At 50.3% G+C, this 25,473-nt stretch overlaps 1 protein-coding gene across 3 annotated transcripts in view; it reads right to left on the bottom strand.

Moving 5' to 3' along the window:
• ASTN2 (astrotactin 2) overlaps positions 1–25,473 on the bottom strand; it is a 315,865-nt gene that overhangs the window by 20,985 nt on the left and 269,407 nt on the right. For all 3 annotated transcript variants that reach the window (XM_084494620.1, XM_084494621.1, XM_084494623.1), the window contains one exon: positions 11,095–11,236. In XM_084494620.1, coding sequence (XP_084350746.1) covers positions 11,095–11,236 — 142 coding nt within the window. The remainder of the gene's footprint in view (positions 1–11,094; positions 11,237–25,473) is intronic.

Raw genomic sequence — 25,473 nt, 5'->3', positions numbered from 1 at the left:
GGACAGTCCCCTCCGAAGTCACCCAGCCACCACTCCTGGCAGTGCTGCAGGGCTCCCAGAGACACGTCTGGGCTCCAATTCCTCCCCCCCAAGCAGGTGGGGTATTAATGAAAACAAAAGCAATCCCCCTGCACGCATACTACAACCCACTTGGGTCCCTCTCCCTTCTGCTCCCGCATGCTCCGCCGCATTGCCCCCCTTCCCCACACACCTCCATTTCATTATCTCTGATCTTGAGCTGCCTATTACGTGCTTTTTGCCAACATAAATATTTAATCCCAGCGCACTGCACGGAAAGGCCCTTGTGGAGTTAACGCTTCACCTCGTGTTTCCCCTTGGAAAACAATCCCGGTGCAGCAGGTACAAGGCCACAAAGGCCGGAGGGGGCCTGCAAGGGGCTGGGGAGCCATGGGGGGGACACACACGAGGGGACACCTCGATGGGGAGGCTGCTGGAGGGGTTGGGTTTGTGGTAGAGGAACCTCGGGGATGGCAAGGTGCTGCCCAGGGGGGTACTGGGGTGCCCTGTCTTCATGGGGCTGGGACTCAGCGGTATTGGGGCTGCTGCAGTCACTGCAGTGCTGTGGGTTACACTGACAAGGAAAGCCCTGCCTGAGGGGCGTGGGTTACCCAGCAGAGCTCCATGCACACACACGTTTTCATTGGGCACCTCAACATATACCTGCATGCCCAGAAGTTAGAGCAGGATCTGGCTACGATTTCACCCCAGGCCACAGGAGCGCAGTTTTATGTGGCTGTTGGGTCGCTCTAAGGTACGTGTTTCTGCTACTGGTATGGGACAGAGCCCAGCAAAGAGGTGTCCCAGTCCCAAGCCAATAAATGGTATGGACAGGTGCACACATCAGTCCTCATCATACAGCTCCGTGGACATTGGTCCAGTGCTCATGGATGGCAGGACCCATGGGGACACAGCACCACAAAATTTACACAAAGCCTAACAAAACCCCCAGACCCAGGGAGAAGAAGAGGGAGAGAGCACAGAGAGGGTCACCCTGGTAGCACTGATGCTCCTCAGAGGTGGCCTGTCCCTCAGGCAAACACGCACCCTGCAGCAGGGCCACAAGGGCTGGATTTATGGGATTACCCTGGCTGTGTGCTCGCTGCCCTCTGAAGGCCCAAAGCTCCTTTATGGGCGTCAAGCAGGGAGAGCTGCACTGATGTGACTCTCGGGCAGTATCCCAGATCTCTGGGACAGCTAAGATCACCATTAGGCAGGAAGGTGCTGCTATTAGGACGGCGTTTTGCACCAGAGAACAGGCTGCCCACACCGGGGACACACCTCGGCCCTTGGCTGCACACGACGGATGTTCCTGCAGGGAGGGCGGCGCAGGGTGGGGCCAAGTGCCCAACCTGCAGAAGCCAAAACAGCCCCAAATCCCTTCCTTTACGTCTTTGGTGACGTGCTGAAGGGCACCGAGGAAGCATTTTGGTTTGTGATGCCTGCTCTGAGAGGTTCCCCAGACAGCCTGAGGCGGGTCCCACTTGCGGCCCCGGCGAGCACCAAGCCTCCTGCGTGCAGGATGCGCGCTCCTCCCACACCCTGTCACAGGCAGGCCGGGAGGCTGTGATGTTGCAATGACGCACACCAGACAGAAAGAAAATATGAAAGCATCCCAGCCCAGCGGCAGGCTCTTCTGTTTGGGGTTGCGCAACAAGATTAAGAGCTGAGGCTATTTCCATAGCTGCAGGGCGGTGGGAGATGCTTAGAAGGAAGGAGAAAACTATGCCAGGGGCTGCAGGCATAGCTTGTGTCCCTGCTCTGTGCACTGCCCTCAGGCTTCCCCAGCAGAAACCAAGGGCAGAAAAGATGGAAAAAAAGCAGCAGACCCCAATTTGAGGGTCAAACACCCCAGAAGGTCTTCAGCCCAAGGGGTAAGCACCAAGCCTGTGGTCTCAGGTGCCTGGGCAAACATCTACCAGAGACCCAGCACTGAGCCCTCTGAATTTCGGCACCCTTCTCTATATTCCTGCCCAGGCAGCAGGTCTTAAACCCAGCTCCATCAGCTCATCCGATGAAGAGAGGACCCCTTCCCCGCTGTCCCCTCCAGCCATCATCCCCTGAACAAAGAGCGACCCTCGCCCCTACTTCTTTTTTTAGAAACGTTTAAATTATGACATAAGCTTTGGCTCTGAAGGCTTTCAGTGAAAGCCAGGGTATTTTCTTTCCCCTTTTCATAACAGAAACCATATTGCTGTATAATCAAATTTATTTCATTCCTGACAAGCAGAGGGAAGTGTGTGCGTGTGTGGTGACCAGGAGTGATGAGGGCATGTGTTGGGGGACATCACTCCAGAGGTACTCCAGGCAAATATATCTATCCCTGGCAGTACAAGGTGGCATCAGACTGGAGCACGAGGTAGCCAGGAGGTGCCAAGCTCAGGTATTAGAGTGAAGGAAAGAGCATAACAAAGTGGGAGAGGAAGCCAAGAAGTAGCTGCTTGGTTGCAGAGGTGGCATCTACACGGTGAGGTGGGACTTCCATGGGTGGTGCTCCATGACAGAGCCTGCCCTGCTCTCTGCTGAACTCCTCCCCATGTCTTGTTCCCTCAGACCTACAGATATGTCTCAACAGAGTGGAAAAACCAGCACGCGGATTTCTGGACGAGACTGCCCAAAGGAAGCAGATGACAAACAGCCACCTCCAGCCAACTTGGCTGCAGCAGGACGGAGCCTGGACAAAGGGCTCTGTGCTGAGCGCGTGCAGCTGGCAGCTGCCCCATGCCGCGCTGTTGCTCTCATGATCCTGGTGCTCACCTCCTGCTGTCACATCGGGCTTCCCAGCTTGGGCTGCAAAGGCAGCATTTGGGCTGTAGGAGAGGAACATTTTTTATCCGGTGATGGGGAGATCGTGCTGAAGTCACGCCAATACACCCAAAGGAACCAGAGATGCTCCAGTCAATGCGGTTCATCTCCCTGAGCTCTCTGGCAACCACTTGAGGCAGCCTTCAGGGAGCTTAGCAAAGGATGTAGCTCAGCTCTAGCACCTCTTTTACAGGCAGGACAGCTCAGGAAGCAGCAGCTATTTTCACAAGTATCTTAATTTTACATTGACCTACTCTGGTACAAATTCAGCTGAACTCAGCAGAAGCCTTGAAGATGGTGCTCCCAAAACAGAGGTACCCAAATTCACTGGTTATTTTTACAAACACAAGTTCTTCAGCAGAGATTTGGCCACCCGAGCACTAACAACTCAAGACAGGCAATGAGGGCTCAGACCTTGGGGGACTGAGGGTTTTCAAACATCTCAGCACATGCAGCTGAAAAAGTTACCAAAATGTGGGATTTTTCCTGGATCTGGAAGAATCTGCTTTTAAGCAAGAGCTAAGCAGCAGCAGTTGCAGCTGAGGAATCGCACACCATGCCCTACCACACTCCTGCTCCATCACCTGAAATGAAGGCTCACTGAAGTCCAGGGAAACAATGAATCCCATCACTGCAAGGGGTCTGGGTCAGGCCCTGCAGGCAAAGACTGGACCAGCCCGAAAATGCCCAGCTGCACTCAGCATCCTCAAAATTCCCTGTAAAAGAGCTGAAAAAACACCAAGCTGAGAGAAAAAAAATATAAACAAACTTCTTTTTTTGGGGGGGGGAAATCCCCAGACCCAAGGAATAAGTTAAAGGCCACTCGAGATCTGCAAAGCTGCTGCATTCAGCAACCTCCCATGCAGGGCTCCATCAATAAATAAATAATAAATACATGTTTAACCACTTCTATGGCCTCGCAGGCCATATATGAGATGTGTATACATTGCTGGTCTGAACTGGGACAGATCTTGTAGGTAATGGAATCCAAAAACCTCTAGAGCACGGGGGGAAAGATGGGCAGGCAGGATTAGCTTATGAGTTGCCTTCCTGTGTGGATCAGCAGCACATTTTGTGCCTAGCATCTCCAGCCTTTGGGACTTGGGGTCCCATCCAGAGCCTGCCTGAACTGATTGACTCCATGGGATGTGTGGATGGCTCGAGGTTCAGCTAGGAGCTGTGGGTGCAGCAGTACCTGAACACCTGGGCCTCGGAGCAGCTTGTCACATCCTTCCCGTGGTGTATTTATGGATACAGCTGACCTCCTTTTTGCCGCTCCTAAGGCTGGAATTAGCCTATAAAAAAACCTTGACTTGTCTGCAAATATCAGGCTGAGCTGCTCCTGGTTGCAGGGAAGCAGTCACAGGAGGAGGCAGAATTTTCACAGGTAGCTGGGGTTTGGGTGAAGTTGAGTGAGGACACCCCTCACCTCAATAGTCAGACCCAGCTCAAGGAAAGCTTCGGGCACATCACATCACTGCTCCCTGCCTCAGCTTCCCCATCTAGAAAATGAAGAACAAAGCCACTTGTCCTTCTCCTGACCCACTTTCCCCTATGAGATAAAAGGAATACCCCCTGCAAGCAGTGAAATCCTTGTGTCCTGGAAGGGTTCAAAACCCAGTTCTGCTCTAAGAATCGAATCTCCATGGTCCCCAGCTTTCCAGCCTTCAGAAAAAAGGTGCTCTGTGACGTGGAGAACCGAAGAACAAAACAAATGACTCCAGCGCCACAGCACAGTGCAGCTTTTGGTAGCTTAGAGGGAAATCAAAGCCAGCAATATCTGTGCTGATATTTATATTGTGTCTCCTGTACTTGCTCTGCCATTAGTCAATGAGATAAAACTTGGACCGATCTATGTTAGTTTAGGTTTCTACACACACAGAGGTAAAAATACAATCCAAGTCCATGATTGCAAGGGGGGAGTAAATCTGTGATGGGAAGAGGTGGAACTGCAGAGGTCCATTTGTCTACCAGCAGATGAACGGGCCGAACCCCTCCTCTCCACCCCATCACCACTGCCAGGAAGAATCCTCCATTTGTACACTCCCCCACTGCAATACCCTCCCCAACCATCCGGCTGTGCCTCCTCCTCCTCCTCCTCCCCACCGTCCGCCTTCCTCCCGCCGCCCCAAAGGAGCAATGCAGCCGGGCCGGGACCCAGCCAGGGTTGAAGCTCGGGTGCCAGGAGATTTCAGAACAAAACCACCAAGAATGTTATTTCAATCCGGACGTCCGGAGGAAAGGGTGGGGAGGAGCTGGTTGCGGAAGGCAACAAAGGCTGTTCTGTTTCTCTCTGTGGCACGAGGCGGGAGCAGAAGCAGAGGATTTGGGGAGGATAACTTGGCCTGTCCTGCAAAAAGGCAGGAGATGCTCATGCGCTTGGCAGCTCCTGGGGAGGAAGGCTCCGCTGAGGTCAGTGGAAAGACACCTCCTGGTGCCAGATGTGTCCCAGGTGGCTGGATGCTGGTAGGAGACAGATCCGAAGGAGGATGCAGGCACGAACCCAACTTTCAGACCGGCGATGGCAAACGGTCAGGACAGCAATATTGCAGTAGCACCTGGAGGCCCTGCTCTGAGTCACGCGGGCTGGGCCATGCACAGAAATGGCCAGAGGCAACTTAAAACCTGAGCTTTCAGACCACGGGTGCAGACAAAGAGATGGAGATGAGACAAAGTGACCTGCTTGCATCACCCAGCGGAGCAGATGGCCAAGCTGGGAGGAGCCTCCTGCACCTCGACTGGCCATGATGACAGCAGGGATGCCTTCCATGGCTTCCACACGTGTACGCTTCTGTGTAGGGTGCTGAGAAAAGAAGCCCATGTTGGAAGCAAGAGCCCAACATGCACAGGACTTCATTAACCTCAGCAGTGAGACTATCTCCTCCCTCTCCTGACCCTATTCTCCCTACAGACTGCCTTTCTTGGGGCCAATCCACCTCCACTGCAGAGAGCTGCACAAAGCCCAGACAGCTCGGTGCTGGGCTCACTTCAGCAAAAACAACCCCACATCCCAGCCAGCGCTGGGGCACCCTGGTTCTGAAGCAATCCTACACTGCTGAGGAAGGAGGAGCCAGCAGCTGGGATTTAGCAAACACTTGTTCCACTCCTGACTTGCCTTGTATGAGCTTCTGCAAGCCAGGAGCGCCTGAGAAGAAACTGCAGCCATGCACTGCTCAACTTCAGGAAGCTGGAACGCATGTGGAACAGCAGAGGTGGATTCAATGAAGCAGCACAGCTCCTGTGCACACGGGGGCCTCAGCCAAGGGCTGTAACAGATGTGTTTTAACCCATGCCACTGAGCTAGTCGGGATCTGTCTCCGATTTCTCCAGTGCTCATTCATGTGTCTTCCTGACGGAAGACCAACAATAACAATTAGTATCATATAAGGAGCAGCGGACCGCTGCCAGCATTAGCAGACACTTGAGCACCAAGGGTTTCCATTCCACTCTTTATCCCAGCTCTGCACAAGGCAGAGGTCAGTCAACATTAATCAGCCTCGCTCCGAGCCAGTTCCTTCAGCATGTTCAGCTCGTTGAGCTGCAGTTGCTGTCTCTCAGTGCTACGGCAGGTTCCCAATATTCAGCCACTTTGCCTCTTTCCTTCAGCTTGCCAAAAAAAAAAAAAAAAAAAAAAAAAGAAGGAAAAAAAAAGTATTTTCACTGCTGGGCACACAATGACAGAGGAGCCATGCGGGAGGTGGCCCAACAGGCATTGATGCTGGGTGCACAGGACTTGGTTGTGGTTGGGAGCCTTGTGGTGGTGGTCTGAGAATCCTAAATGCACTTCCATCCCATGGAAGGGCCTGACCATCCCATGGGAATGGGTTCCTACTGTTCCCAAAACTCACTCTGCTAGAGCCTTTGGGCTGGTTCGGGATCACCCTGAGGAAGCTCCATGTGGGCCAGCAAAGGGAAGGCAAATTGGAGGCTCCTTCTCAGCACATGAACACACTCCAAGGAAAGGCTCTGGAAGGGATCCTGATGACTTCCATATTATTTCCAGTAAATTTTGTGCTGATTCTTGGCACAAACACCGGAAATGAATAGGCTAGGTCAGGAATGTAAATAAAGTGAAACATTGGGATTTAATCTAATCTATAATTATAGTATCTGTGGCACAGGGAAGAGGTTGGTGTGTTTGCACTACAGCTCCATAAGGAGCTGGAGGGGGTTTTCATTTCCCTTTCCAAAATCTCCCTTTCTGGCTCCCAGCTCTTGGTGTATCACCACGTATCCGAAAGGAACGTGCTGGGCTGGCAGAGCTGCGTTCAGGCAGCCGATCGGGTACAGCTCAGCAATGAGGCATCCCCAGGAGCCTGGAGAATGATGGGGTGAGAAGCCGAGATCGATGAGCAGGGCTGAAGGCTCAGGGAGGCTGCGGGATGCACAAGGGAAGCCCTCATCTCAGCACCAAAGAGAGCTGTTGTGTTTGTAGGTGGTGAGCTACGTCAGGATCATGAGCTACGCAAGGTCAGTCCTCCAGGCTGGATTTGACCCCCGAAACAAGGCAGAGCCCCTTCTCCCAGCTGGCATTTGGGACTTGAAACACCATGAGTTGCCTGTCACAGAGCGATGCTCCCAGGCTCCCAAACCATCAGTCTGATTGGCATTAACCTCGGACACAACTGGCTGGCCCGCACCAGCCAAGCACTGAACAGACGCAGAGACAGCTCTCCCTCTGCCTTCCTCACCCCATCCTCTTCCAGATCCACCTGGGAGGCCGCTTGATGGATGGCCTCTGGTCCAGCTGAGTGTTGGGAGAAGAATCCCCAGACCCATGAGGTGTTCCGCAAGAATTACAAGCCTTTTGTTTTTAAGAGCTTGAACCAAACTTGTCATTCATCAAAGCCCATCAGAGGTACTTTGTGTTTGAGGGCATTCATGGGACTGTAGCACGGATCCCAAGCGTGGGCACCCCCACCTGTGGGACCAGCAGGAGTGTCCACGTGTGCACGCCAGCCGATGGAGCACACACGTCTTTGTTGAAACAAACTACTTTCCTTCGGAAAACCCTCTGTGCAGGGACTGGAATCTCAGCCCCTACGTACTACAGGCAGGGGAAAGAACAGGGCTGACAGGCAACATATTTTCATCAGGCTGAAATTGCAAAGGACAAAGAAATTAGTTCTCCTTTTGTTAGTTTATGTTTTGAAATTACAGAAGTCTCAAAAGCAGAGAAATCAATCAGGCTGTTTATTTGCTTGTTTGTAGAGCATTTTTTGGTTTTGTTTTTCATGCTCAAGCCCAGCTTTGATCTCAGCCTGGTAATCTGCCAAATGAGTGGCCAACAGCAGTGAAATTGCCGTAGGTACTAGAGAAGAAAAGGGACAGGACGTCAGACGCATTTACAAAGCAGAAGAGACTCCCATGATCTCACAGTCTCCTCTCCTCAGTTTGCGTGATACCCTCAGACTACTGAACAAGCAAAAGCATTTGCTTTTGAAGAGCTCTGATGCTGCAGGGTCCGTGTGCTCACCTACCAGCCTGGAGAAAAGCACAGGTCCCTGCCGAGCTGCTATAACCAGGATTATAGCAGCTCGGGGCCTTCCAACACAGCTATTTTTTCCACAGAAACAAATGAAACAAGCAGAAGAAATTCAATTTAAGGAGTGACCCCGTGCCCGTGTTTCTGTTGTTGTTATGTCCGCGCGGGCTCAGAACAGAGTGTTAGCCTCACATTTCACTGTTCTGGCTTTCTTCACGCTGTGTCGCAACTGTATGGACATCTGAACAGCGGAATATTTAATGTGTGTACTTATGTATCTGAGAATGCACAGATGCTAAGTAAACATGTGCTGGTTGGGTCCTGGGCTGGAACAGACGCGTGTGTGCTGGATATGGATGCACCCACGGTAGCGTACACGAACACGGGGAGCACAGGAGCATCGGTCCCCGCAGGTGTGCTGGCACGTGCAGCATCAGATGCTGAGCAAGGTGTGCTGCAGTGTGTGCGCTCACATTTTTGGGGCTCCTAGGACAGCAGGTCTGTGCCCCACATGTGCCAGCACGGATGTGTGTCCGTACAAGTGCGTGTCAGCACGTGCAGCCCTGCGAAGGGCACGCCAAGCCCTGCTGAGAATTAGCCGATGGACAGAGCCAGCGCTGTGCGTCACCCCTGTCCTGTCCCCGCAGGAACACCAGGTCCAAAGCTCCTCAGTGCCAAGGGACGGATGTTTGAGGGCTGCACACAGCAGCGGCTCCCCATGGAGAGCTGCTGTCCCTCACCTGGGGGCACCAGGAGCTGCCCACAGCCACCCCGGGCCGTGGGGCACCACTGACCTCTGCTTACCCCCACCATGGTGATGCGAGGCAAGACTGCAGAGCAGAAGCCTGGCTTTGGCCAAAGGGATGACACAACCCCGGACAAAGCCTCACGCCTCCCACCCAAGGTTCTCCCGGCCCTTTACAGACATCGGGAATTAGATCACGGAGCCCCTGAAGAGACGGGTGAGTGCAATTATCCCTGCCCAGCAGATGGGGAAGATGATCTGGCAGCCCGTGATGCCGAACAGCCAGACCTTCTGGCTCCCAGCTCCATGCCTTCACCTCGGCAGCAACCTCCCCATCAAACCCAGCAGCTCTCCCCGTGCCCAGCGCCCTGGCAGCATAAGCCAAACTGCCGATAGCTCACAACCCACCAATTTTACAGGCGGCGCTTTATTAGCAAGCTCTGCAGTTGTTCCAGGCTCTCCTTGGCACCTTTTCAGGGCAGCCCAGTTTCCAGTGATATTAATAATTGTATTTACGCGTTATTATATATTTAACGAGAAAACATTTCAAATGATTAAATGGCAAGAGGTATCACTTGGAGCCTGCTCCTGGACACGGCCCTGCTCGAGGGATGCGTAATAAAGACTGCTCCATTTTTGGAGGCTGTCAACATACTTAACTGGGGGGCGGTGGAGGGGGAGGCAAAGGGAAAGTATTAATCAAGATCTTAAAAAGTTCTCGCTGACAGACCATTTGCCAGCTCTTGCTTTAACTGCTTTTGTGGTCCCATAAAAAGTTTCATTACTCACTACGAAATGTGTTTTAATTATTACAGTCTCTCTGACATTAAGCCCTGGGTGTTTCTCTCTTGCTTACTGCATCTCTCCTTCATCTCCTCGCCTCCTCTCTCCCTCCCTCTCTCCTCTGACCCTCCTGACTCCTGCCATCCCCCACAGAACAGAAGATGCCATTTCTAGAGAGTACACGGGAGGAAGAGGGGTCTGAAGATGTCAGCTCCCTGTCCCCCTGCCCGATGGCAGAGGGCTGCAGGCTGCCCTTGGACCTGGGAGCAGAAGAAGTGCTGCATGGTGGGTGACATCTTCCCCATCTGCTTCTGCATTTTGGGGCCTCTGAGACAGACAGCAAAACTCCTCATCACCCCAAGGGCTGTTCTGGCTGGGGCAGTCCACAGCGAAACAAGGGATGCTCGAATGGAGCACCTGCTGCACCTGCTGAGCCTCCTCTGTCCTTTTCTGGTGGGAAGAAAAATATAACGGGGCCATGCTGCTGTGCCCGTGTCATGGCTCTGCCCTGCCTCCTCCGCTCCTTCATGTTCCTGCCTTCAATCTGCCTCCATGTGCTCTCCATTCCTATGGAAGCTCATTCCTACCCTCTTGACCAGACCCCCTCCAAACTGTATTGACACAGAAAGTAATAATTGGATGCTGAAATTTTCCCTTTACTTTGGACACGAGCTACTCCCATGGGGTTCAAACAGAAAATCCAATCCCATTTTCTCAAAGGCATCATCTCAGAATAGTCAAGTGAAGAAGAACACCAGCACAGATGTGACCAAGCACTACAACATAACCGATGACATGGTGGGCAGATGCATTTGGGGCATCTCTGAGCTGGTATACGAGTCCTGCTGGTATAAACAGCAACCCACGTGAGCAACACCTCCCACACCTACAACCTTCTGGCCATCTCGGTCCACCAGGAATTTGGCCAGGGTGGGCAGCTTGCTGCCATCTGAGCACATTAGCTCAGTTTGTCCGTGTGAGACAGCCCTACCCCACTAGTCACAGACCTGAAAGTCTATTTTGCTGGAAATCTGAGTTATTTCAATGGGGTCTCCAACAGAAAACCAGTGCCTCCAGTGCCGTACTGGCAGACACTGTTTCTGCATTTCACTGATTGAGCCTAACGCCCAAAGCAACAGTCTCATCATTTCTCCAGTGTCTGGTGTAACATGGTAGTGATCAAAAAGATAAATAACAATTAAATAACTGTATTGGAGATCCCCCTTCCCCCAGCACCTCCCCACACGACCCTCCTTACTTGTACAGACCGTCTGGTTCCAGGCATTTGAAAATAACCGAATAGAGGCTGGTTTCGGGGACGTCTCCGTGGCTCCTACCAGCTGCCACGCAGGACGTTGCAAGGCCGGAAAGCAAATCGTCCGCAAAGCTCAAGGATTCTCCTGGAGAGCGAAGAGACGAGAAAGACCAAAACATCAATACGGATGCCAATTATTGCAGGCCATTGACAAAATAACGCAGGAACACCCCTGTGCAGCACAGGCTTAAGGGCAAGCAACAAAGTCCAGCTGGCTGTGGCTGGAAGGAATGACCACGAGCCTGTACGGGGAACATTGCCTGGGGACAAAGCAAGCAGAAAACATGCACAGGCCGTCAGCTGCAACAGGGATCCACAGCAAGAACTGTGGCCAGTGCTAAGTCATAGCTTGGACAGCAGAAAAGTGCATTCACTGCTCACACGAGCAACGTGTGGGCTCACTGCAGACACCATGTGTGGGACCACCACCCAAGGGTGGAATCTGGGTTTCCAGAACAGCACGGGCACCCACATGAAATAGCTCTGTCCTGCCCTAATGGCGCCTTCAGTTCTCAAAAAGGAGACGGTCTTTTTTCTAAAATTACCTGTCACAGTGAAATATGTTTCTGCTACGTTAGATTATCAGAAAGGAGACATTTATAGAGCGTGGATGTAATTGCTTTCAATGTGCTGTTTATTTTTTTATTCATTCGATGAAAATCAGTAGCTTTGCATTCCCTTTCATGTGCACTCCGCTGGCTCCTGCAGCTGATTGCTGCAGCCCTCGGCTCAGCCGCACTGAAGGACATTCACCCCTTTACAAGCACTCAAAGAAAAATAATAACAATAAAAAAACTGCTGAAAGACTTTTTTTTTTGGTCTCCCGGTTTATAAAGCTTATTAAACACTTAGATCATGACCCAGCTGAAACCGAAAATGTCCCATTTATTAAGCTTTTTGGACCCGATTATCCACTGCTGTGCAAGCTGCTGGCTCCTCGCACGGGGGAAGCTGTCGGGCGGTTGGAGCCCATTGCTTTCAATTCCCATTTTACACCAGCTCAAGGTACCAGCAGTAAAAAACAAAACCCAACAGATGCCCTGGTCATGCCCTCACTCCCACAGATGGGAATCGGGGCGAGGGCTGCTGCAGCTACTGCAGTCAGCAGGGCTGGACCCAGGTCGCTGCGCTGGGCACCTCGTGCACGTGGAAATGTCAAGACACCGCAGCGCAGAGAGGAGAAGAATTCCCCGCTCAGCACATTTCTTCCTTTCTTCTTCTACAAGCAAAATTAACCGAGGACTACTGAAACGGAACACAAGTCTAGTTTCTTGGTACAGACCGTAAGAAATATCCCACTGGTACACCCAGCCCGGGCCGCCTCGTTGTGCGGCCAGATTACCCAGGTAGAAGAAAAAATCCTCTCTCCTCCAGCCCCCCCAAGCCGCATTTGCGTCGTCTCAAGATACACAATTCAGTAACAAATGTCCCCCTTGGCTAGAGAAAAGAGCAGCAATAAATTCTTTTCCTCCCTAAAGGAATCCAAGCCTTAATTATTCATTTTAATGCTCCCAGCACGACTTGTTCTTTCCAAACGTTTTTCAGGCAGCCCTGTCACCAGTCCCTGTAGTTTACCCTGGCTACCAGAGCCGGGGCTGTACCAAAGCCCAGGTCAATTCTGCGGGCAGGTTGGGTTGGCAGCTGTAAAATTGCTGCTTGGAAGTTGTGAGCGCTGAATGGCCTTGAGCAAGTCCCTTAGCTCTGGGTTTATGGTTTAAACAAACAAACAAAACCCTACTGCACATTTCCAGTGCTCATTTCCATCCCTTTTCATACGACAGCGGGTTGGGCAGGGGAACTCCCTGTCCCCAGAAGTCACCGAGGACAGACACTGCCGTGACTGATGAATCACAAACACGTAACGAGAAAGCAGCACCAGATTGTGCTGCTGAACTATGGAAAGACCTTTAAGCCTCTTCAGACCTCAAGCAACCTCTCCTCTGACCGGGAAGAAACTTCATGGGGGCAGATCATCCCATGGGTGCCTGCTGTGGGCATCTCGCACCTTCCTCCAGAACTGGCCACTGTATGAAGCCGTCTAGACAGCCCCTGGGTCAAGCCCATCTGGCAGCTCCTATACCATTACTAAGGATGTCAGTGTTTGTTTCGTTTTGTTGTATTTTCATTACTGCACTTTCTTCACCTCATTTCCTGCTTCGTTTGGACCTCACTCTTTGCGGGCTGGTGCCATCCATCTCCGAGCAGACGTCAGGCTGGTCCCAGGGACATTTCTCCCTGACAGCTTTGCTATTTGGAGCTGCACCGACAAGCTGAAGCTTTCCCTGCCTTCATGCAGGCAGGCAAGTGCCTCAGGGAAAGCTGGCAGGAGTTTGGGGCTGGGATGACGTGGGATGTGTCGTAAGGACCGTATGTGTGTGTGTGCTCCTGCGCTGCCGCTCCCGGTGCTTGGACACGCTCTTCACTCTAGCGTGCCGGAGAGCCAACGCTCCCCTGCTATCGGTTTGAAACGCTGCTCTGTAGCTGCAGGGTTTCAGAGAAATGTGGTTGTGTCTAGGTGAGAACTTCTGAAGCAGCCTCCATCTGGAGTGAGACACCAGGGTAAAAATAATGCTTGCATCAGAGAGCGCAGGGAGGTCATTCGCTGCCCTGCAGGGAATCTCACAAGCCAAGGATGAGAAAGTGTCAATCCCAGAGTCCTTCCCAGCAGCCTTTCCTCAGGATGTTTTTTTTTTAAAAACATTAAAAGACAGAATAAAAACGAAAAAGCAGCTCCAAATCCGTAGAGCATATTCCCAATCTCACATAGCCAAGAGGACAGAAACCAACAGCACCCACCTCCCTCTCCCAGAGCAGCCCCACAGGCCATGGGGTAACCAGAGGTCTGCAAGTTTCTGTGGGTACCTTCACAGGTCCTGTGCTATGGGCATCTTTGGAGGCTGTGAGGCAAAGCTCATGAGGGCTAACAATGTGGTGTCAACCTGGCTTAAACCAAAACCCCCGCAATAAAATCTCAACAGCGAGAGGTTGCTTTGTGTTCAGCCCTGAGCCTCTGGGGAACTTCCCTCTCTCGCTGGTCCTGCTACAGACAAACAAAAGCAAAGAGGTGGTTACAAAAATAGCAAAACAGATGCTAACAAAGGTGCTGAAAGCCAAGGCTGGCAGTATTCCTGCACCTGTGTAAGCAGCAGTAAGATTGCTGCTGGTGCCAGACTGCATGGGCTGGGGAGAGCAGATGCGGGGTCAGGTAAGGGACAGGTAAGGGACAGCCCAGGGACAAATCAAGTGCCCAGAGCCATCGGCCATCCTGCAACCAGTGCAGAGACCTGCCCTCTCGTGCTCTCCCCCAGGTGAAACAGCACACGGCAGCTTTGTTCATCTCAGACAAGAAAGTCTCTTTGTTCAGTCCGTGGTGCTCTGTGAGGAGATTTCCTAAGCTTCCCCTGGGACCAAAAATGATGTTATTCCCTAGATTTAGACTGGGGGCTTGTAGCTGGATGCAACTAAGGCAAGAGGATGGCGGACCACGAACGTAGCCCTACCAGGCAGAAGTGGTCCTGGGATGCTGCAGCAATAAAGGAACCTGCACAGATCCCTGAGGAGCGCCCAGCTGGAGAGCTCAGCTCAGCTGTGCTCACCAACAAGGTATAGGAAAAGCAGGAGAGAAGGCTTTTCATAGGGAAATAACAAAAGGCATAAGTTTACCATACAAGCAGAGACATAAAAAGGCCAAGAAGAGAGAGCTGGTTCTGTGAATACATCAACGGGGCAGGCACTCAGATGGAAACTAAATATTTAGGCTAATGGGCAGTAATGGCACAAGAAAGTAAATTGGATATGAATAGATGGTCGACTCCTGAGAAGGACAAATAACCTAACTATCTCTTAAGATGGAGTTTGATCATTTTATAAAAGGGATTATATGGATAAGTAGCTTGTGATGGAAAGCAACGGGGCTTCTCTTTCCCGTCTGGGCCTGTGTTCTCACACACCCCGCCAGCAAATATAAAGAAGGATTTCAGCCTCCCAGAGCAGCCTCGAAGCACAGACCTAGATTGCTGTAGTATCTTTGCTCGTGTTATTAAATTTCAGTAAGAATCCAAAGATTCTCTGCAGAGTAAATGATAGCTAAGTAGATCATCTCCATGGAGTAGGAGATATTTTATTGACCAGACAGCCATCTGTGTCCTTCATTAATAGTAATAAATAATTGATGTCACGCTAACTAAAGCAATAAGCTTTTACAGATATCAAGGACAAATGACCAGTTCCTGTGAGGATGCCTCACCTGTGTTCACTTCTCAGTAGCAAGAAATCCAGACCAGAGCTCAACATGGCTGTGGTAAGTGCTGCTCACAGAGCCCCAGACTACAGCCAATGGAGCAATGGGACGCGCTCTCCTAACCATACACCAAATCCCTCCCAGACTGTCTTCCCCTAATTTCCACGCCACTGCCTTCCCATGACTGGTGGGCCCCAAACCATCCGATTGCCCAGGCAGGTTTTGGAAACCAGTCTCCACTCTGCTGGTGACTGTCAGAGACACACAGCTCTCCCCGGGGGGCATTTCCCTTCGCTCGCCACCACAGCCCCGCGCTGTAGCCTCGGCCTTTTCTGCAGACAGGGCTGTGGGGTTTGGCAAACCTCCACTTTTTTTTGGTCTTGTAAACACGTATCTTACACTAATGCTGCTATCATGGTGAGTCAGAGCTCTCCCTAAAACAGAGGAAAATAACAGCATGCTTGGAACTTGCCAGGGGGACTTGCTTCACCTACTTCATGAAGCTTTGAAGCCCCTGGCCCAAGGCTGCCCACCCGAAGGCACGTAGGTCAGCTCAGCGGTGATGGTTGTGGGAGAGATAATGGGGAGCCCAACCTGATGCCCGCTCTGGTGGAGGACATCCCTGAGCCAGCTGCCGGTTGGCAAGGCCACGCTGGCAATTTGCTTTCGAGGTGGCTTATTTCTAGTCCCTGGAGGCTAAGAGGGGCAGGAACAGGGACCAAGGAACAAAACCAGAGGCAGGAGGGGGCTCAGGCCCCTCGCTCACAGCATCCCGCAGTCTCAGCCTGCCTCGGTCCTTCCACTGCAATCCGTGCCAGCGCCCAGCAGTCACGGACAGCACGCAGGATGAATCACTTACCAACTATCCCACCGAAGACAACGGAGTTACGGCATCGAGCTCAGCCAGACTAAACAAGAGAGCGAGGCCAAGAGACTTGGTAAGGTTAGAGGACCAAAAGGAAGCTCTGGGACCTTCAGAGGCGTTCCCACACCTTCAGGCTGCATCCCTACATGGAGAGCAGCCTGAATGAAACCCAGGTGCTGCAAATCAAAGGGGAAGAGAAGAAGAGAGGAGACCTCTGCTGCAATTTCCTTTGGAGATTCCTAGAAAGAGCATGAAGGCGAAAGTGGAAAGGCACCAATGTCTCCTTGACAGCTTCTTTACTAGACTGGATTAAACCAACCCTGCAACGTTACCAGTCACTTTCCTCTGATTGTGGTTTTCTCTCTCTGTCTTTCTCCCTTTTGCTTTTTTTCAACCTGTTTTCAATTTACTCTTGTGGCATCTCTGACTGTGACCTCATTCTGGTACTTAAGAAAAAAAAAAAAAGAAAAAGAGAGTGTCCTTTAGAAAAGAAATGAAAGAAATCATATTTTATTTAGCTTGGTTGGTTTTGAAGCTTTAGCAGAAGAAAGATTAACCTTTTCTGCCTAACTTAATGAAAACAAGGAGAAAGCCTGTATGGATAAATAAATATCTGTGTGGGTATGGAGCAGGCACGATCGTGTTACAGCCCCGGTGGAGCTGTAATGGGGAACAGGCGCGTTCCTGCACAGCGGCTCCCAATTCCCTATCCATTTTCAAGGAAAGAAAAACAGAGTAGAATGTCAGAGGCCCAAGTGGGCATGAACGAGGAAGCCCAGGGAAGGCAGATGGGGCCCAGTGAGGACTTCCGTCCCCGGCAGTGACCTCCGGAGCAATGCCAGCAAAGCAGATGGAAAAAGAGGCCCTACTCCACTTTGCTCTTGCCAGGTTTTGTTTCCTGAAATGAGGAAACAAATGGCATGCTGAGCCCTCCAAATTTGTCACGTTTTGGGGGTCCTCATCGCACACGCTTCTTCCTCCGGGGCTCTGCCTCTCAAGAGGGAGGCTCAAAGGAGGGCTGTGAGCAGAAGGCCTGGACCAGCTTTTGGGCCTGTGGATGGGGAGCAGGGCTGCAGGGGCTGCTCCTTCACAACAAGGCCCTACCTGGCTTGGATGTGCTCTGGGTCTGGCCCTTGGTGGGGGAAGGCAGCGATAGGTGCTTTGTCTTGGAGATGCTGGGCTGATTTAAATTAGCGTAACGTAACTTTAGGCAATGGAGCTGCTCCGATTTGCAACAGCAGATGGTCGGTCTCTCTGCCTAAGAGATCATTAAAAGCAAACTGTCCCCACTGATCCTGGTGGAAGGATGTCAAAACCTCCTTCTCTGCATGGCTTGCCAGATTATAAAAGAAATGAAAAGGCCTAGTTATTACTTAAACATTTTCTGCCAACATTGTGGGAGCACCCACGCATGCCGTCCTCCCGTGTTACATGGAGCGTGCCTAAACCCCCACGCCCAAAAAGCCTGCAGCCTCTGAAGTCATGTCTTTGTTGTGACTTCTCTCAAAGACACATCAGGAATCTCTCTGGCTGGGCACAAGTTGTCTAGACTGAAATGGAAGAGCCTGTAATTAGTCTGTGAGACTTCAGGCACGGTTTGTGCGTCACTTGCTAACTCGTACGAAGGTGCAAATTGTAGCACTTCTCTGAATGACTTCATCTTACCTCGGTTATGAATTTGGGGGGAACGTCTATGCTTCATACATCTATGCATTACTAGATACATTAAGAATGATGAAAGGCTCTCCTCTGAGCTTCCCAGTTCCTCTGCTGATGGAAGACTGCATTTGTCTGGATTTAAGGAGCAGCATTTTAGCTGAGCTAAGAGCAAAAGTTGTGTTTCAGTGCCACAACAGGCCCTTGGATGGCTTCGCTGGTGCTCTCCTGGGCTACAACTCACTGCATGCAGAGCAACCACTTGGAACTGAAGGATGGGCTGCTACATTCTAAAAACATGATGCACAAGGCTAATCATGAGTGTATTCTTCCTTTAGGGTCATCAATAGGTCTCACTGCTCCTGTACATCTGCAGATACTGCTTACCACTGTTCTTTCACAGTCACTATCTAAGACCTTGGAAAAACTGCTTCAACTTATGTAAAAATGCATCGCCTCCTCCATCTCCCCCAAGGCAGCATGCTGTTGGAGAAGAATGAGAATTAATGCATTTCATTCTGTGCTGTGAGCCCTCCAGTATTTCTCAGGGTTCACTGGGTTGCTAAGGGTCAACCACAGCCAGACACAAGCTGACTCTGCTATGCTCAGAGCCATCCAGACATGAGCCAGTTCCAATCTCAAAGCCACGTACTCACATTAGCATGGTGGAGAGTCCAACTGGATGTACGTATTCCCTGGGAGTTAGTTCTGGACTCTGCAGCATGCTGAAACAGTTACTTGATTTTGAGGCAAAGTGGGAACCCATTTGTGCTGGGAGTTGTGCAGACGCAAAGCAAAGACAAGGGCTTTGTCCTCAGATACTTCTTGTCTGGGAGAAGATTCTATCTATCACCACAGATCTAGTTCCCACCCTTATTCTTGTTTTCCTTTCATTTTTAGCTTCTTTTAAATGAGAACTTTCTAAACAATGGACCAGCAGTCCAGAGTCCCCAAGGCCCATGGTCAGCAGTCTGCAAAAGATCTAGGGACTGCATGGAGCCTTACGTTCAACAAGAAGCCCACCCGCCCTGCTGCAGCCCCAGAGCCACTCTTCTACCACACAAACCAATATTTCAGATATGCCTCAGACGGACACAAAGCCTCACAACATCTCAGCATGAGCTAGCAGTGTGCCCTGGCAGCCAAGAGGGCAAACCACAATCTTGGGTTCATTCAACACAGCATAGCCAGACGGTCAAAAGAGGTGATTCTCCTGTTATATTTAGCGTTGGTGAAGCCTCACCTTGAATATGGGTGCAGTTCTGGGCTCCAAAATATGAAAAGGATATTAAGGTACTTGAAAGCATCCAGAGGAGGGCAACAAGGCTGGTAAAAGGGCTGGAAGGCAGGTCCTATGAGGACATGTGGCTTGTCTAGTCTGGAGAAAAGAAGAGGAGACCTCATTTCTGTCTGTGACTCCCTGAGGAGAGGAAGGGCAGAGGGAGGCCCTGGCCTCTGCTCCCTGGCTGCCAGTGACAGGATGCACGGGAACAGCACAAAGCTGCACCAGGGGAGGTCTGGACTAGATGTAAGGAAACATTTCAGTACTGTGAGGGCAGCCAAACACTGGAACAGGCTCGCTAGAGAGGTGGTTGATGCCCCATGCCTGTCAGTGTTCAAGAGGTGTATGGATAGAGCCCTTAACAATATGCTTAAACTTTTGGTTAGCCATAAGGTGGTCAGGCAGTTGGACTGAATGATCTCCACAGGTCCCTTCCAGTGCAACTATTCCATCTTTCTCCTTTAATGCACAAAACTACTGCTGTCTCGTGGTTCCTAGGAAAAAAAGGTAAGGGTCTGTAAGCTACTGTCTGAATATGACAAATTTTGGATACAAAGACAGCACCAATGAGATGGACTCCACCAACCCAGAACACTGGGTGGTTCCGTTTGCTGCTGTGATTAAAATACCTAGCCATGAAAGGGAGCAGCTTTTGCCACAAGGCACATCAGAGGACAATCCAGGGAGCCCTCCTAAATAAAGGTCAATGATTCTGCCCAGTCCAAGTGAGCCCTAACAATATTCCTATACCATGTCTGACACACAAACTTGCCTACCACACAGTCTTCCTAACTTGCCTCGTACATTATGGTCTATGAAGAAAGCAGGGGACACCTGCCAAGCAGCAGGGTCTGGTCCTTTATTTCCAGCTCTACTGAGCAGTCCATTAACTTTATTTTCAATTCTTTATGACCAAAACCTCCAGAACCTTAATACCCTACAGAAACACATTGGCTGACTTGTGTCAGTTGAAGATCAAGCCTTTAGAGAGGTCTTAAGCATATATGCACATGCACACACACACTCAGCTAGATTCAAATACCAGTCCAGCAGGAGCGGCAAAGAATATTTCCTGGAAAGAAACTCAGCGTGCAATAAACCTCTACAAAGATGATTATCTTGGGTGATTTGTCAAATCATATTATTGCAAACCTATGCTGAAAAGCCATCAGCTGGTCTGTGCTTCAATTCTCCTTGCACTTTTTGGACTTGTGAGATCAGCAGATTTCTTCTTTATTGCCACTATTTCCCATCCTTCCTCCTTCCCATCCTTCCTTCTTACACTTCAGTGCTGGGGTATAGACCAAGCCACACACCAAAGTTCACTACCTGTAGCGGCAATCAATTTAAATAAACTATTATCTGTTTGGTCCTATTTATTCTAAACAGAGGCAATATGCACAGATGCTGATGTTCACAGAGAATTAGTGCTAAGACTCTGGACCAGTACATTCAGAAGGGTTCAGCACGCACAACTGCAGCCAGATTTGCAGCCTGTGAGCCAACGAACACTTACAGAAATTGGTCCTGATGGACAGACCTGCATGGAAGCAGACCTCTTACTTGGCCCTAATACTCACTTTTGAATATTTGAGAATGTGGGGGCAGATCCTCAGTTCATAAAATCTCCCGTAGATCCCTTGAAGTCAATGGAACAATAACAGTTTACACTAGCTGAGTTTCTGCATCCTGGCTGTGAGCTATTTGGAACAACTATGCTATAATGATTATTACAGATATTTCAGATCACTTGTCTAAGATGGATAGGAGAATACCACTGCACATGAAAATAGAGTTGGTTTGCTATGATTTCCAAGGAATTATGGACCCATATCTTGCAAACATTTACACATGTTTAGCTTTATTCATGCAAGTTGTCCCATTACACTCGTGTGCCAGATAAATTAATGGACATGTTTGCAGTACCGAGGTTAAACCCTGTGAAAACACAGTGAGTTCTAAATATTTTTGTAGATATGCTCAGTTACCTCACATTCAGGCTAGAAGGCATGCCATTTCCCCGTGCTTCTTTTCAGAACTTTCCATTTATCCAAGCAAGTATCACAGGAGAAGCCAAACATTATCATGATAAAACTCAGGAAAGAAGCAATTATCTGACCAAGCTCTGGAAAACACCCACTTGGTCAGGACTAACGTATGCAAGAGCTGACATCAGTTCTTGAACAAAGAATACCTGGGTGACTCGTGTACACGACTGCCTTAACACAGAGAATAAACCAGTCACTTGCTGATTTCATCATAATAAATATCACATTTTGCTTCACAGTTTTGATTCAAGAGAAGACAAGTCAATGAAGAGGAGAACGAGCTGGGAACCTCTTGACCATGAGGTGTCTACTTCAGCAGCACTATCACTGTACCAGCAATTACTCCATCTTTTCCATTACAACCACAAGGACAGGATCTACTGCATCGCTGCACGCTCCCACTGCTCACAAGGACAACATATAAACTCTTATTTCTTAAATTGAGTTGATTTTGTTTTCTTGAGGACAAAACATATGTCAACAAGGCTCTTGACACTCAGAGACCTCAATGCCCTTCACAAAGGCCATGAATACTTCTGACAATGTGGCAGCATTTACATTCCTTGGCCAAGCTATGAGCTCTGTTACCACATGCACCTGCACTGCAGAAAGCTGCAGAGAGAAGCAGCAGTCAAAGGAGCCAGAACGCAAAGAAAGGAAATTACTTTTTCATTACAGCAGGCAAAAGGCAGATTTGGGGCAGGAGCCCAGGCCCCCAGTCCAGATCTCTAACCTCTAATATCTGGCTTTCATCTCTGAAAGACTATTAACCTCTTTGTATTAGTAAGCAGAACCCAGGCTCTGAGGATATCTGCCACAAGCACACAGCAGGACACTGGCACAGAAGGCAGGACTTCTGCTCTGAATTTTAAGTCCCAATTCCTAGAAACCAAGACAAATCAATCTTGGCATCCACAGGAGCGGGGAGCTGCTTTTAGCCAGGACAGCTCTGACAGGCGATGTCCATGGGGACCCATCTCACCGATGGCCTGCCGTGGTGGGAGAAGCTGTTTGAGTGCCCCGTGCCCTTGGCAAAGGCAGGAACCTGGGCACGCTCCCCACCCCCAGATCTCAAATTGCTCTAGGATGGTTAGCTGGAGACACGTCATCGCCAGCAACTGCGCAACGTCTTTCAACTCAGACGACAAAAGACAGATTCCCTGAATAAGCAGAGCAGGATTAAGCCAAGTGGTAAATGGATTCCAGGGCTGTTGCAGGATCTGTGCTGATGAGGGAAGCCAGTGCCAGGTAGCCAACCCGGAGTTCGTACGGGGAGGTTATCACTTCCCTCTTTTCTTCAAAACCCTAAATAGAACCCAAACATCGCTTGGGCCATGTTAGGAAGATAAGGTGAGTCTCTCCCATCCCTTGCACAGCCTGAAATAGAAGCCCCACTACTCCCTATCCTGACCATCAGGCATAGGATGCTGACATTTAGCAGTAGGGAAAATTACCCAAACAACGAACCCTCTCTGTCTCTCTTCCCCCCTCCCTTCCCCTGATCTCCTGGAAAATGTTCATAAAGTGAAGTGGAAAAAAAAAAAAAGAACCACAAAAAAACAAAACCCAAAACACACCACAACACCCAAAGCCCAACGACCAAAGCCCAACCCTCCTAAGGCTGTGGAAATAACAAGTAGAGGAGAGCAGTGAGTCAGGCTCTGCTCCCTGCGCAGGGGCCACCAGTCCTGAAGGCGGAGATGATTCACCGAGGCAAGATCTAGAAGGTAGAAGAGACCAAACAAAGGGTGGGGAAAGAAAGCTGTGTCCAAGGAGGGGAGGAAATAAGAAATGAAACAGTTCCGGGTTGCATGCACCTTGCTCTTCATCAAACAGCGCTCAGCTGGAACTGACTCAGGATGATTCACTTGATAATGGCAAAATTATTACTCTGGTGCTTTGTCCAGCTTTTCCTTAAGAGGAGGGTGACAAAACATCTGCAAGGCTTCAATCCATCCCCATTCCCTGCTCCTCCCTCTCATCTTCCCCTGCCTGAGATGCTCAGTGGAGCCTCACCTCCCTTCTGCCTCTGCTTCTGCTGGCCTTTCCTGCACCCATTCCCTCGAACTGCAGCAGCATTTTGGGATTCTGTTTTCCCCATAAAAGATGCCTTCAAGGAGATGAGAAAAGCAGGGCCTGCTTAGGAGCACGGCATGCCATGGGGAGGCCCTTCTGGATGCCACTGGCACAGAAAGCACATTGTCTGTCACAAGAGATGGAGAGGAGGATGAGGCTCAGACGCCTAAGGACAACTCTGCCTGCCAGAACTTTCTCCTGCTATTCCTCCGTCCATCCTTCCTCCTCAGCTGTACCCCCTCCTTTTATCTGGTAACCATAAAAATTCAATGACAAAAAACTTGCTCTGAAAAAAAAAAACTAAATAAAAAAAAAATCCTCCCTCTCAAGTTCACAATGAGAGCTGTAAAACTTTTTCAGCTTGGAAAATTCTCCCGGTCAGTTTTTCCTACTGTTTAATCCCCGCTTTGAGTTACACAGAATGAGTAAACACATTTTATAAGGTTCTAATTCATACCTAACCCATACAGTTTATAGCTTAACATAGTAAAATATACACACACACACACTTTTTATACATGTATATATATACACGCTCACACACATGTATAAAACAGCCTTGGTCCCACTCCCGTGAGCCTCCCAGCAGCAGGTCTGATTGCTCCGACATGTGCTTTGCTATGAAAGGAGCCTGGCATGCTTAGGTGTGAGTTAGCTGGCCTGGGGAGCAGTTTCCGCTCCAGATTCCTGCAACCTCCTTTGTAATAAATAATTAGTCAGTCTCTTTAACAGAGCAGCGGGATCCACTGCTCCGTCCTTGGAGGGCTAAGGCACGCCACCACGTGGCATCCCAGGAAGGATTTTTGTCCATTTTCTGCTCAGCGAGCACCTGGAGCGAAGCCCCATGGCTGGCCTGCAGCTGGAGGCGGTGCAGAGCATCCTCCACCTTTGCACGGGACCACCGAGGCTGGCCAAAATGTGCTGTGGATGTGTTAACACCACGGGGCTTCCTGAACCTCAGCCTCCCACTGCAGGACCAGCCACCATCTCGTGCCTTCATCTCCCCAGAGGCAGAGCTGAACGATTTCCCTGGCTAGACCCAGGCTGCACTCTGGGTCTCTCAGGTTCTTCAGCCTTTTAACCCAGTGTAGGCAGGCGAGATGGGGGCCCTTTGACCTGTACTTCTTAGCTAATTCCACCCAGGAAAAACACACCACCTTGCACAAAGAGCTTGTGGGATGACAGCGAACCCCAGCAGCCCACAGGGAGGTCTCGCTTACCATGTCTGATGGGAGCCGGCGCAGCTCCGGTGCTCCCAAGCATCCCCCAGGGTGAGTAGCTGTGCACGTCAGACCAGGAAACTCAGCATCAGCATTCCCAACCTCTGCACATGGGGAGCTTTTAAACATTCAGAGCTGCCTGCCAATGGCTCTGTAACTTGGCTGTAAGCTGAAGGCAGGGGATCTTTACTACTGTTGACTGAAGAACTGCCTCTACCACTGCTGTGAAGAAGGTGGCTCCTCTTGAGCTTTTGTGTTTTGGGTTTTTCTGCACGTTTCTCCCAGCAGCTTGCTATTAAACTAAACTGAGCATCTTGTACAGCCCAATGCTTCTGTCACAGAGAATAACCACATGTGCTTGAAATGCCATTTCTGCTGTACTTCTGCAAGACCACACCAAGAGACCATTTCCTCAAAGGAGAGAGAAATCCAGACAGACCCAGAGAGAAAGGTGTCAGTGGCACAGCCAAGGTCCCTGATAAACAGCAGCTCTGCTGATAAGGCAATTTGAATGAAGCAATTTGTGCCAGCTGGCAATCTGGCTCAAAATCATGCTTGGTGTCCTTCAGCTTTACTCAGCATGAACACAAGAAGGCACCAACGACACCCAGAAAACATCCCTGACACTGGATTTTGTGGTTCTCCAGAAAAACCTTTTCAGAGCATCTGTTTGATTCACAGGATCTGCTGTCCCGAGCCCCATGGGTTCCCTTGATGGGCTCTCCTCTCCCAGAGGGCATCCAATTAACCAGCAGAGAAATCAGTGACAATTAACTCACTGTCATTTCCTGACTCACCGTCATACCTGCCACCACCTCATTACTCCTTGTCCCTGCTTGTTTACCCCAGCCCCTCTTCTATTCAGAAACCAAAGAAAAACCAGGAACAAATGCAACCGTGACCAAAAGGCTGGGACCAGCTGGGAAGCTGTGCTC

This window comes from Aythya ferina (genome assembly GCF_964211825.1).
Source record: "Aythya ferina genome assembly, chromosome: 20".
In the NCBI taxonomy this organism is placed as follows: Eukaryota; Metazoa; Chordata; class Aves; order Anseriformes; family Anatidae; genus Aythya; species Aythya ferina.
This window is presented reverse-complemented; position numbering and strand designations above follow the sequence as displayed.